The 12869-nt window shown below is 42.5% G+C and overlaps 1 protein-coding gene across 3 annotated transcripts in view; it reads left to right on the forward strand.

Moving 5' to 3' along the window:
* Positions 1-12869, forward strand: part of RHOT1 (ras homolog family member T1) — a 104155-nt gene that overhangs the window by 16944 nt on the left and 74342 nt on the right. For all 3 annotated transcript variants that reach the window (XM_085885300.1, XM_085885309.1, XM_085885319.1), the window contains 4 exons: positions 3487-3530; positions 4220-4273; positions 4403-4455; positions 6812-6920. In XM_085885300.1, coding sequence (XP_085741426.1) covers positions 3487-3530; positions 4220-4273; positions 4403-4455; positions 6812-6920 — 260 coding nt within the window. The remainder of the gene's footprint in view (positions 1-3486; positions 3531-4219; positions 4274-4402; positions 4456-6811; positions 6921-12869) is intronic.

Consider the following 12869-nt stretch of genomic DNA (forward strand, 5'->3'; position numbering starts at 1 on the left):
ACATGCCAAAATTATAATTGCGGCTGATTTTGGAACTTCAGGTGGATATACCCACGTAAAATCAATTTCTGTCTCAAGGAATGTAGTTATGACGAATTAATTGAGTATGTAAAAGTTAAAAGTAAAGGGGAAAGTTGCAAACTATAACTCTGTGAGCACTGTTGACGTCAAATTGAATGAATAGGATATCAGGTTCACTTGAGTGACCTAGCAGTATTGGCGGCGGAGGTTTTGCACTCGACTGAGTGCTCCCCCTCTAGTTTTCTATATCTTATAGTTTCCAAATGGTAACCCTCTCAACTTGGGTGTCCGAGGGCCATTGAGCATTCCCGCTGAAAATTCAAAGTACACTAGCTCCAAGACGGTTGAACCAAATCAAATGAATCTTTACATGCTTATAGACCGTAATGAGTACTACAACTTTGCTCATTTGCATAATGACCTATCTCGAGTAGGTCAGGGGTTAAAGGCCAATAAGTGCATTTTTCGGGCGAAATTACCATTCAAGGCACCCTTGCTCCTACACGGATTAACCAATACTAATGAAAGTTCATAGGTACATAGTACTCGATGGGTACTAAACTTTGCTTCAGGATATATTGACCTATCTCGGCTAAGTCAGGGGTCAAAGGTCAATGAGTGCATTGTTCGGGCAAAATGACTATTCAAAGCCCCCTTGCTCACACACGGGTTAACCGATTCGATTGCATTTTCGTAAGTACTTAGTACTAGATTAACTCAGATCGGGGGTCAAATGTCATCGGATGCTCAGCGACCCATGGCCGCCTACCGGCTTGTTACTTACGAAATCTAAAGATTTCGTAAGTATATTGATGACTTCCGTTTCTGTTTGTTTGTTTGTTTGTAGGCACGATAACTCGAGAACGGAAGAAGCTACCAATGTCAAATTGCACCACGTGATTCAGGAGGGTGATGGCAAGTGCTGTTTAGATTTTGGTCAAAATCGGTCAAAGGTCAAGGTCACAGTGAGGTCAAATATTCGATTTTTTGATGGTTTGGTACAGATAACTCGAACGGAAGAAGCTACCAATGTCAAATTACACCACGTGATTCAGGAGGGTGATGGCTAGTGCTGATTAGATTTTGGTCAAAATCGGTCAAAGGTCAAGGTCACAGTGAGGTCAAACATCCAAAAAATGATAACTCGAGAACGGAAGAAGCTTCCAATGTCAAATTACACCACGTGATTCATGAGGGTGGTGGCTAGCGCTGATTAGATTTTGGTCAAAGGTCAAGGTCACCGTGAGGTCAAACATCCAAAACATTCGATTTTTGATGGTTCGGTACAGAATCATCGGAGAAACTTCTGGTTTGCGTCGCTACCTTCTCCAGAGACAGCTTTTATGAGACAAGGTCAGAGGTCAAGTTGACGATTTCGTAAGTACCAGTCTATGACTGCTTGTTTGTTTGTTTGTTTGTAGGCACGATAACTCGAGAACGGAAGAAGCGACCAATGTCAAATTACACCACGTGATTCAGGAGGGTGATGGCTAGTGCTGATTAGATTTTGGTCAAAACCGGTCAAAGGTCAAGGTCACGGTGAGGTCAAATATTCGATTTTTGATGGTTTGGTACAGATAACTCGAGAACGGAAGAAGCTACCACTGTCAAATTACACCACTTGATTCAGAAGGCTGATGGATAGTGCTGATTAGATTTTGGTCAAAATCGGTCAAAGGTCAAGGTCACAGTGAGGTCAAACATCCAAAAAATGATAACTCGAGAACGGAAGAAGCTTACAATGTCAAATTACACCCCCTGATTCAGGAGGGTGGTGGCTAGCGCTGATTAGATTTTGGTCAAAATCGGTCAAAGGTCAAGGTCACAGTGAGGTCAAACATCCAAAACATTCTATTTTTGATGGTTTGGTACAGAATCATCGTAGAAACTTCTGGTTTGCGTCGCTACCTTCTCGAGAGACAGCTTTTATTCGACAAGGTCAGAGGTCAAGTTGACGACTTCGTAAGTACCAGTCTATGACTGCTTGTTTGTTTGTTTGTTTGTTTGTAGGCACGATAACTCGAGAACAGAAGAAGCTACCAATGTCAATTTACACCACCTGATTCAGGAGGGTGATGGCTAGTGCTGATTAGATTTTGGTCAAAATCGGTCAAAGGTCAAGGTCACGGTGAGGTCAAATATTCGATTTTTGATGGTTTGGTACAGATAACTCGAACGGAAAAAGCTACCAATGTCAAATTAGACCACGTGATTCAGGAGGCTGATGACTCGTGCCGATTAGATTTTGGTCAAAATCGGTCAAAGGTCAAGGTCACAGTGAGGTCAAACATCCAAAAAATGATAACTCAAGAACGGAAGAAGCTTCCAATGTCAAATTACACCACGTGATTCAGGACGGTGGTGCCTAGCGCTGATTTGATTTTGGTCAAAATCGGTCAAAGGTCAAGGTCACAGTGAGGTCAACCATCCAAAACATTCAATTTTTGATGGTTTAGTACAGAATCATCGTAGAAACTTCTGGTTTGTGTCGCTACCCTCTCAAGAGACAACTTTTATTCGACAAGGTCAGAGGTCAAGTTGACGGTTTCGTAAGTACCCATCTATGACTGCTTGTTTGTTTGTTTGTGAACAGGATATTCCAAAAAGTTGTGAATGGATTTGGACGAAATTTGGTGGAGAGCTTTGGTATGTGACACGGATGAAATGATTGATTCGATTTTGGTGAAGATCCGTATCTGGATCCAAGAACTTTTTCAGTGATTCTTCACCATTGAGTGATGGGGCTAAAACGATATATAACACGATATCTCAAAAAGTTTTGGACGGATTCAGATGAAACTTGGTGGATGATCTGGTTAGGTGACAAGAAGTCTTAAATTTTAGTTGAGGTCCAAATCTATATCCAGCTTATCGGTGGGATACAAAACATAAACTAATCAGCCTTGCAGAGGTATGCACTCTACCGAGTTGCTGTTCTAGTTCATTGTTGTTGGATGTTACAGCGCTGATGGGATAGCCTAGAGGTACATACACTCACCTCTAAACCGTCTGGCCTGGGTTTGAATCTCGGTCTAGCTATGACAGCTATAAACTGTCATCCTGGTGTTTCACAGGCAGGGTGATTCATCAGTGTGTGTGTGCCGTCCCTCAGATGGATGTTAAACTGGGTGTCCCGACTGCCGTCATTACTCTATAGACATTAAAGATCCCATGATGTCCTTCGTGATGAGTACTCAAGCTCCCTGGCCAAATTCCAAATTCCTTCCTGAGGCGACCCATCCAGGAATGTAGCCTAGTAACTGCTTCGGCAGTGCCAACACTTGCATAGGGAATGAAAACATGATGATGATTAAGATGATGATGATAATCATAATGATTATGTGCTTGATAATCCCTGAAACGGAGCATGGGTATTGGGATATAAACACTGTAAAATGAGTTTAAAGAACGAATTGTGACTTGTTAACAATGCTTGATACCTGTAGTTTGTTTTGTTCTTTCCAGAAGAAGAACAGACACAAGAAGAACTGCAAGAAGAAATTCTAAGGGTAGGAAGTGTCATCAATTCATTAAAAAAAAATTTTTTTTTTATTTCACCTTCCTTGTGGTGGATTTATTTGTGTAACATCGACTACTACTGGGTACATCCAAACAATATATTGAAGTATTGCAGTTGAACTCTTAATGAGTGATTGTTAGGTTACTAATTGTAAATGGTTTGAGTTTGTAAAAGATAACTTTAAATGTGAGGAACCATATTGCTTGCTTGTTTTCTTATCATCCACATGTAGTTGCCTTTAGTTTGCAAACTTGCAACAAAGAAAATTAGCATTAGTGTAGAATTATCCTTCTGATTACAATGATTAGCTTTTAATGTGTGAAGCCACAGACAGACAGTCTTGCTGTCATTTTAAGGCCTGAATAACATATATCCATGGATGCCACCTTTGTTGCTGTTTGGATTAAATGGGCACAGCCAGAAAGGGTCATTCATTTTCATTAATAAAGCATAAATTTTAAGACGACAAAATTAAACTATTTCTTACTCGTAAATATGTGATTGAGGTTTAGATGAAATTCCATTTAGACCAAACTGCTTCAGAATCCCATTGGCATGGACAAAACAATTAAAACGCATAAGATGTTTGCTATTGAGAGTTTGTAATTTTTTATGTTGCATGTGTGCTTTGTGATGGTGGGGTGTGCTTCAATATTGTTTGTGCTGCTATGCTTTCAGGCTCAGGTGATTTGCATTGTTTATGCAGTAGACAGTGAGGAGTCCATAGAGAAGGTAAACTTGTACAATGTTTCAATGTTAACATCTTATTTTATATGTTTCTTTTGAAAGCACCAGACTTGTATTCATTTTCCAGCCTCCATTTCTTCCCCAAAACATTTTTTTTTCGTCCTTCGTTTCCAGATCACTAGTCGATGGATCCCACTCATTCATGAAACAATTGGAAAAGATGACAGGTAACATTGATATTTTCAATTCACTTGCAACTGGTTATTTTCTTGGAACTTGCAGCTCTTCCATTTCACAATCGAATCGTTCTATATGGTCAACGGATCTCAACAATAACAAAGTCAAGAAGGGTCCCTTCTAATTATGGCTTTGGTATAATAGCAGTTTGAATAGCATGTGATGCATATGTTTATTGAGTGGTAATTATTCTGGTATGAAGGTCGATACGAAAGTAATACCTCTAATTTTATTTCTCACGAAATATAATTAAAATTGCATTGAAAACTAGAGAATTCATCTAAGACCTGACCTCGTGCAGTCTTGAGAAAAAAAAAGAGGACGTGGATGGGGTCTGCGAGCAGCAAATTTGATTGGTTGAGATGGTGTAAAATCCCATAAATGTTGTCCAGGTACTGCTAAATGAAGAGTTTTGGAAAGTGCCAATAAGACGATTTGTGTTGTACATTGTTCAAGTATATATTCAATGGAAATAAAAAAGATTTTAAAGGTTGCAGAAAAAAATTCCAGGGGTTTACTGCCGTTGATGCAGTGTCTTTTACACTACCTTATTTAACATGTTACATTAGTTAGTTATTCGTGCCTGTTGGTTGTGTCCCTTTTGATGTCCTTAAAAACAGTGAGCTTCCTGTTTGGAATTGTTTTCAATTTTGTTTGTTTGCCAGATAGGTGGACAGTAAAAAAAAAAATTATCCCACTCCTCTGCGCATGCGCGATCGAAACAATTCAGAGCTAAAGTACTGCTAAGCTACAGGTTTGTTTTCCAATTTGTGTTCAAAATATAACATTCAATTGGAATTAGGTTGTTCCTCGATCATAAACTGATGTTTGTGGACAGATAGCCAGACAGACAAAGTGAACCAATTGTATAACCCCACTGTTTGCTTCATGTGTGCAGAGTAATTACAGGAAATATGCATACATATGTGGCAAATATGAAGTTATTTTTCCACATCGTCTCCGTCAACTGCAATGCACTTTAATGAACGCATCAATCCGACTCTTGTTTTCCATCGGACTACTTTGAGGCTTGCTGTAGATATCGGTTTTCCCCACTCTTGAAATGCTTTGCCCAACGTTTAGCGGTGCTCATATTAATCGTAGAGTTGCCATACACATTCTTTAAATGCCGATGAATATCCACTGGAGGATCCTCTTCTGCAGTAAGAAATTCAATAACTGTTCTCTACTTCGTACGCACACGTAGCAGGGCAGCCCTTTTGAAAGTGTGGGGTGGTGTTGTCACGTGACCAATCAGAGTGCTGCTCAACTTGAAACTGGTGGAAGACAAACCTTTCATTGTGATCTTGTGTCGTTTTCCTATTTCGCTCTGGTTACGAACTGAAAAACCAGAGGCATTACTTTAGTTATCGACCCTCGTAGCATTACAAAAAGGTGAAATTGAGAGCCATTCACAGAGAAGGGTGGCACCTTTGGTAACCATCAACTAACCAAACACCTTCTCGAGCAATCCCACTCATCTCATTTCCTGTGTGGGTGGATAAGAGGTGCAACATTTGTACTGTTCCATGTCGAAAACGTTTTTTTTTTTACTTGTACACTAAATCAGCATTATAATATTTTAGAACTTTATGGAGCTCTATTGGTTGCATTGTCCCTTTGTACTTCCCCATCTTCATCGCTTGAATATTGCAAGTAACCTGATGGTTATCTCCTTTCCTGAAGTGTCTATCCAACTCCCAAACACCCACCTTTCACCCTCAGTTATTCCTTTTTCAATCCTTCATGCCATAATGACGGTAGTCTGATGCATGAACACAGTAGACATTATATTGGCGAGATACCTTCCGTGAATATTCATGATAAAGAACTGATGCATTCTGCATTTATAGTTTATTACTATGTATTGGATTCATGCAGACCCTTCCACCAAAAAAAGTTCATAAAATGGTGCTTCATAATTTGTTCTTTAACAAAGAACTGACTTCCACCAAAAGTGCCATTCGTTACAACACAATTTGTTAGAATTTGAGTGTTCCTTCGAATGGGAAAATACTATACAAGTTTTTAAATGCGGAATGGGTTTTGATGGGTGTGTGCTTGAATTTTCATGGGTTAGTCATTCCCTGAACATCCTCACAAACTTGATTGATTCGAATTTTTATTTACCTATCTTTCACAATGGAGTTCAATGGGATCCACTGAAGCTGGCTGGCATGCATGTAAACAACTTATCACTTAAACCACTCCACCCCTCAACTACTCCTGCCCTCTCTCTCCCCCATCACTACCTGTTGAAGATATTTTTAATGGGTAAAATCCTGAGATTGATGTATATGAGTCATGCCAGGAAATCAATATATGAAAAAAAAATTTTTTTTGCAGGGTACCCATAATACTGGTGGGCAACAAAACAGATGTTGTGGAAAAGAGCACTATGGAGATGATACAGTCGGTGATGAACCAGTACTCTGAGGTGGAGGCGATTGTGGAGGTAATTCATTAATACCAGCATGAAATTGTGTGTGTGTGTGTGTGTGTGTGTGTGTGTGTGTGTGTGTGTGTGTGTGTGTGTGTGTGTGTGAGACAGTGTCTTCTCCATAACTCCAAAACCATGAAACCGAGCAGCCTGAAACTTTGCATGCAAACAAAGAAAACTCCAAGGAAGTGCATGAGTAAAAATTGGGTGTTTAGGTGAATTAATACCCCTCTTTTGAAGATAATTAACGGCCTTATTTAATTATATCCTTTATCAGATGCATCCTCGGTCACTGCACTTTATGGGGTCTTGAGGTGTATCCTAACAGCTATGTTACCTAATCCAAGGTAATATTGTTGTGGGGCCGAGTTTCGGTGGCGATCACGACCGCTAGGTGGAGCAGTAGAGTCTGCTCCATCAAACACCCGGAATCTAGATCGTGCTCCTCGGAGAACTCTGAAAGGCACGGGTCCCTTACAGGACCGAGAATCGCCAATAATTCGGCCACGTGGAATAGGGTTAATTGCCAACTTCAATATACCTAAGTATCCACACGGCAAAGCTACCGGGGAATTCACACCCTCGGCAGGCCTCGAGCGGAACGAGCCGTTATCGTGCTCAAACCGTGCGTAACCCGAACGGATGGTAACCAAGGCCCGTCGGTCCAAATGAACAATTTACTGCCTCGCTATTTCTCAACACGCACCGTGCTCAGCCAATGAAAGAAATGACAGGGAACGAGCTGGTACATTCAACAATAAGGGTATTTATTTTACAACAAGGGGAAAGGGAGCACACAAAGAGCAGAGCTATCACGACTATAAAATCAATGGAAATTTATACACAAGCACGTATACAGTTGCGACTTAAAGATGGGCCCACACACCGACACACACACACACACACACACACACACACACACACACACACACACACACACACACACACACACACACACACACACACACACACACACACACACACACACACAGAAATGGACCTCGTCGGGTCTTTATTGAAGGCTTCCATCTCAAGGGCAGGTGAGCTGTAGACCAGAGCCTGTGCTTGGACCTGTCCACCTCATGTGGTCTTCGATGATCCGGCTCGGCGGGACTCGAACCCGCAACACGATGCCGCTCCAAGCACCAGGTACCGCACTCTCCAACCAGCCACGCACTGATCGACCAAGACCGAGGAGAAGATCAGAGGCAACGATGACTTCACGACGACGACGACGACGACCACCACCACGACCATGACCACGACCACCATGACCCAGCCTGGCGTTCCTTTTATTCCTTTTTCCTGTGGTAGCAAATCGCCGTCTTAGGCGCTCTCCACCCTCATTGGACGGGGTGACATGGGAAAGTCGCTCTCTGTGGAAATCTCAACCCCATTGGCCGGGGTGCCATGGGGAAGTCGCACTCTGTGGCAATCTCAACCCCATTGGCCGGGGTGCCATGGGAAAGTCGCTCTCTGTGGCAATCTCAACCCCATTGGCCAGGGTGCCGTGGGAAATTCGCTCTCCGTGGCCATCTCAACCCTCATTGGCCAGCGTGTCATGGGAAAGTCGCCTTCTGTGGCGTGATTGGACAAGGGGCAGCCCCTGCCTTCCTGGGCGGAGTCCCGGTCTGAAGCGATGGAGATCTCCACGAACACACGTGGGCAATGGCGTCGGTGTGTGAAGTGAAGTGAAGTGAAGGAGGTTTGTTGTCAACGAAACTCCGCAGCGCACACATGTAATTCCCATTAGACACAGGTAGGGGGCCCTAACTATAAACACACACTTACCGATATAACTGTTCTACAAGGACCTGAATGTTGAGTGCTCATGGCTGCCAGATTCCTAACAATATAGCTGGGGTCTGAAGCTGCCATGTTTTTTGACCTACTCAACCGTGCCTTGACTTGAACAGGCCGCAATGATTTTTTAACGATAAAGTTCCCCCCCCTCACCCCCCCCCCCACTTTCCTCACTCATTATCGAATGCCTTTTCATCATAGCTATGAATCGCTGTGTACTCACTTTTGTAAGTACTATAGTTTTCAAATTTGGAGCTTGGAGAGATTTCATGCATTACATGATATGATTTACCACGATCTACTCTCACGGACGAATTAAAGTTTATCATCGAAATATTATTACGGTTTTTAGGACAGGATATTTTCCAGACTAAATAAGTGTCGAAGTCTGTTGTGAAATCTGATAATATAAAGAAATACCGAGTCTTATAACTAAGCAGATGTACCTATTTACTTTAAGCAAGTAAGGCTATGTTCCCTCCTTCTCCATATCTGCACAAGAAAATGTGAAATTTCCAAAGCATTAAACTTATCTTTTTCTCCTGTTTGGAGAATTATATTGAGTGAACAACAAGTTTAGGAACGTGCGAAAATTAACCAGCTTCATTGAGCTCGATGATTTCATGTATTCACTGCTGAACCTCGCACCCTGTTCCCAGAGGGACTGCCTATCCATAGCATCTGCCAGATCTGTGTCTATATTTTTGGAGGTTTGGCGAGGTGTTCGACAGGGAATCAAAACAAATATGGTGAAAAACGGATGTTGAAAAAAAAAGTTACAGTGTTTGCGTGGACCCCAAACAGATATAACCACGTGACACGTGCACAGATGAGCGGGAAACATGGTGGATTTTATGCAAAGTTAATTTCACGGGCGATTTAACTTTGCGATGTCTCCAGGGTTTTTCTGCATTAAGCAGCAACTCTTTTGTAGATAAAGTCATTATTTGAACCAATTCATTTTATTTTATTTACTGCTGCGTGTGTGGTGAAGACTGGTTTTAAAGTTAAAGTGATCCTCGATGGTTTGCAGCAAAAGCCTGGCCAACCATTCCTTATCAACCATTTAATAGGCGTGCTTGCGTGAGTGCTTAATATTGAGCAACTTGCAGAGTGCCCATTGTCGATAGCAGTACTGCGCTACATCATTCTGAACGAATCGTTCACTCACTCCGGATCCTTTTGCTGTGTCACGTCATTCAGAGCAAGTGGTTGGTGCTCCATCGCCCTGAGCAAGTGGTTGTGAAATAACACCCGATTTCTCAGCTGTTTTCCATATTGATGTGTTTTCTAAATTACAGAGCCAAATATTTTTTCCACCCATCACATGCAGCTGTTTAGAAAGATTAATGTTTGTGAACATATCCCTGAAACGTCTATATAAATGCAATGTTCTTCTTCGGTAAAAGCTACTCAAGGTTTTTGGGTTGTATGCAGTAAGTACTGCATATGGTAATCACACTGACTCCCACCTGATGATTCCTGAAAAAGTGCTAACATCGGCCAAGTATGTGCGTGCGTGCGAGCGCGTGTTTCATAAAGCATGACATTCTTTATGCTAACTCCCTTACCTCTCTCTCTCTCTCTCCCTCTCTCTCCCTCTCTCTCCCTCTCTCTCCCTCTCTCTCCCTCTCTCTCCCTCTCTCTCCCTCTCTCTCTCCCTCTCTCTCTCCCTCTCTCTCTCTCTCTCTCTCTCTCTCTCTCTCTCTCTCTCTCTCTCTCTCTCTCTCCCTCTCTCTCTCTCTCTCTCTCTCTCTCTCTCTTCTCTCTCTCTCTCTCTCTCTCTCTCTCTCTCTCTCTCTCTCTCTCTCTCTCCTCTCTCTCCTCTCTCTCTCCCTCTCCCTCTCTCCCTCTCCCTCTCCCTCTCTCTCTCCCTCTCCCCCTCTCTCTCTCTCTCTCTCTCTCTCTCTCTCTCTCTCTCTCTCTCTCTCTCTCTCTCTCTCTCTCTCTCTCTTTCTCTCTCTCTCTCTCTCTTTCTTTCTCTCTCTCTCTCTCTCTCTCCCTCTCTCTCTCTCTCTCTCTCCCTCTCTCTCTCTCTCTCTCTCTCTCTCTCTCTCTCTCTCTCTCTCTCTCTCTCTCTCTCTCTCTCTCTCTCTCTCTCTCTCTCTCTCTCTCTCTCTCTCTCTCTCTCTCTCTCTCTCTCTCTCTCTCTCTCTCTCTCTCTCTCTCTCTCTCTCTCTCTCTCTCTCTCTCTCTCTCTCTCTCTCTCTCTCTCTCCTCTCTCTCTCTCTCTCTCTCTCTCCTCTCTCTCTCCCTCTCTCTCTCTCCTCTCTCTCTCTCTCTCTCTCTCTCTCCTCTCTCTCTCCTCTCTCTCTCCTCTCTTCTCTCTCCTCTCCTCTCTCCCCTCTCCTCTCCTCTCTCCCCTCTCCTCTCCTCTCCCCTCTCCTCTCCTCTCCCCTCTCCTCTCTCTCTCTCCTCTCTCTCTCTCTCCCTCAGAAGTTCTCCGCTCTTTCTCTCTCGCTTTTGTTTCTTATAGGGGATACACCTTTTATCTGGCCACGCCTCCCTCCCTTGTGGCCTTGGATTTTGGCGTGATATCTGCTCTCAGGTGTTAATGAAACCTGTTCAAAGTGGTTTATGGGGAGTCTGTGAGGAACATATGCTCGTTATTCATAGAAATGTGGGAAATGGCTTGTATAAAAGAATGTAGACTAAGAAAATGACACATGGGATTTCTAACTACACAATTGCAATGCAGACCTATCAACACTGACTTTAGACAGTTAAACTAAACAGTGTGCCATTTAAGTAACTAGCTTAACGATTTGAGGATCTCTTTAAAACTCCTTAAAACTGTAACAATACATTCATGATACGTATGGGACAGGATTAAGTTGAACTCGACAAAATCGTGATGCATATGAAGTGGCGGGCCAGGAACTATTTTATTCCATACTGCATATCAATACACAAGGCTGTAAATACACCATTCATGATATTTGAGGATGTCTTATTACCAGTGAATATTCTTTATCAATGGAGGAGAGGGCGTTGGGGGTTCATCAGGAGTTAATTAAAGCACCATATTTTTCATCTATCCAAACAATATTTTACATTCTTTGTGGTTCGTGGAAAGGGTTTAGGTTACTTGCTTCAATTTCAGAAAGAAATAGTTTCAGTTTTATTTTCAAGGTTCGTTTGATTATTTATCTGGAACGACAGGTTGACGTGAGATTTTTCCAGGATTGAATCACATGTTCCATTTATCAGACCAGCACCTCATCAATTCCAGATCCACAGAGTAAAGCAGCTGCCATCTGCCTATCAGAGGGATGGGGGTACTGCACGACACAATATGGAGTCTTTTTCAAAAAGAAAGAGATGGTTTCCAGAGCATCGGAGAGGTTATTTATGTAGGTCATTAAATCTGTTTATGTACCCTTGTTTTGAATGCGAGTGATGTTGACGGACCTTCAGGCAGATGGGAGATGGCCAAACAAGAAAGACAAGTTTAACAGAGCAGACAAAGTAGAAGGAAAAGCAGTAGAGTGGGATTTGTGTGCATGGGCACTGATGCCCTCTGGGCTTATCAATGATGGAAGAGTTGAGGTTGGACAGAATGTTCTTTTTCGTCTCCAGCATTAAAGACAGAGTCCATTGGACAGTGGGTATGAGGTGATAAGATGAGAACACGGCTGAGTGGGTTGGGTATACGAGATTTGTAAGCTATCAATGCACGGATGAAACATTCTGCAGTGAGGCCATTTGAGGTGAGGGAGTTATTGAAGGGTGAGCTTAAACCAGAGACGGACTTGACAAGGCACGCCCAGGACTTTAAGGAAGTTGATTTTTTTTTTTTTTTTTTTTTTTTGTAGAGTTTGGCCTTGTTGTCTTGAGATGGAGGACATACTTGTGAGCCTTACAAAGAGCTAATGTTCCTCTCAGCCAGGTTAGCTTACCATATCGATAAAGCCAGCTGCTTAACCACAGGATTCAGTGTAGCAGGGATGAGAGCATGGATAGGATAGTGACAGAAATGATGGGATAAACTAGTGCACGAGAGAGAATAACCTTTTGTGAAAGTATTCCCAGGTGAAATTCATATTGGATGCTGTGGAGATGGCAGCCCAATCCTTTTGTCAGAGGACAGATTGCAGTCCTTGCCAGTTGGCCTGTGCGAACATCAAAATCCTGCAGTATTGAGGTCACTCACTTTTGAGG

The sequence above is a fragment of the Eptatretus burgeri genome, chromosome 1 (genome assembly GCF_056783735.1).
Source record: "Eptatretus burgeri isolate ZD-2024b chromosome 1, Ebu_testis_v1, whole genome shotgun sequence".
Taxonomy (NCBI): domain Eukaryota; kingdom Metazoa; phylum Chordata; class Myxini; order Myxiniformes; family Myxinidae; genus Eptatretus; species Eptatretus burgeri.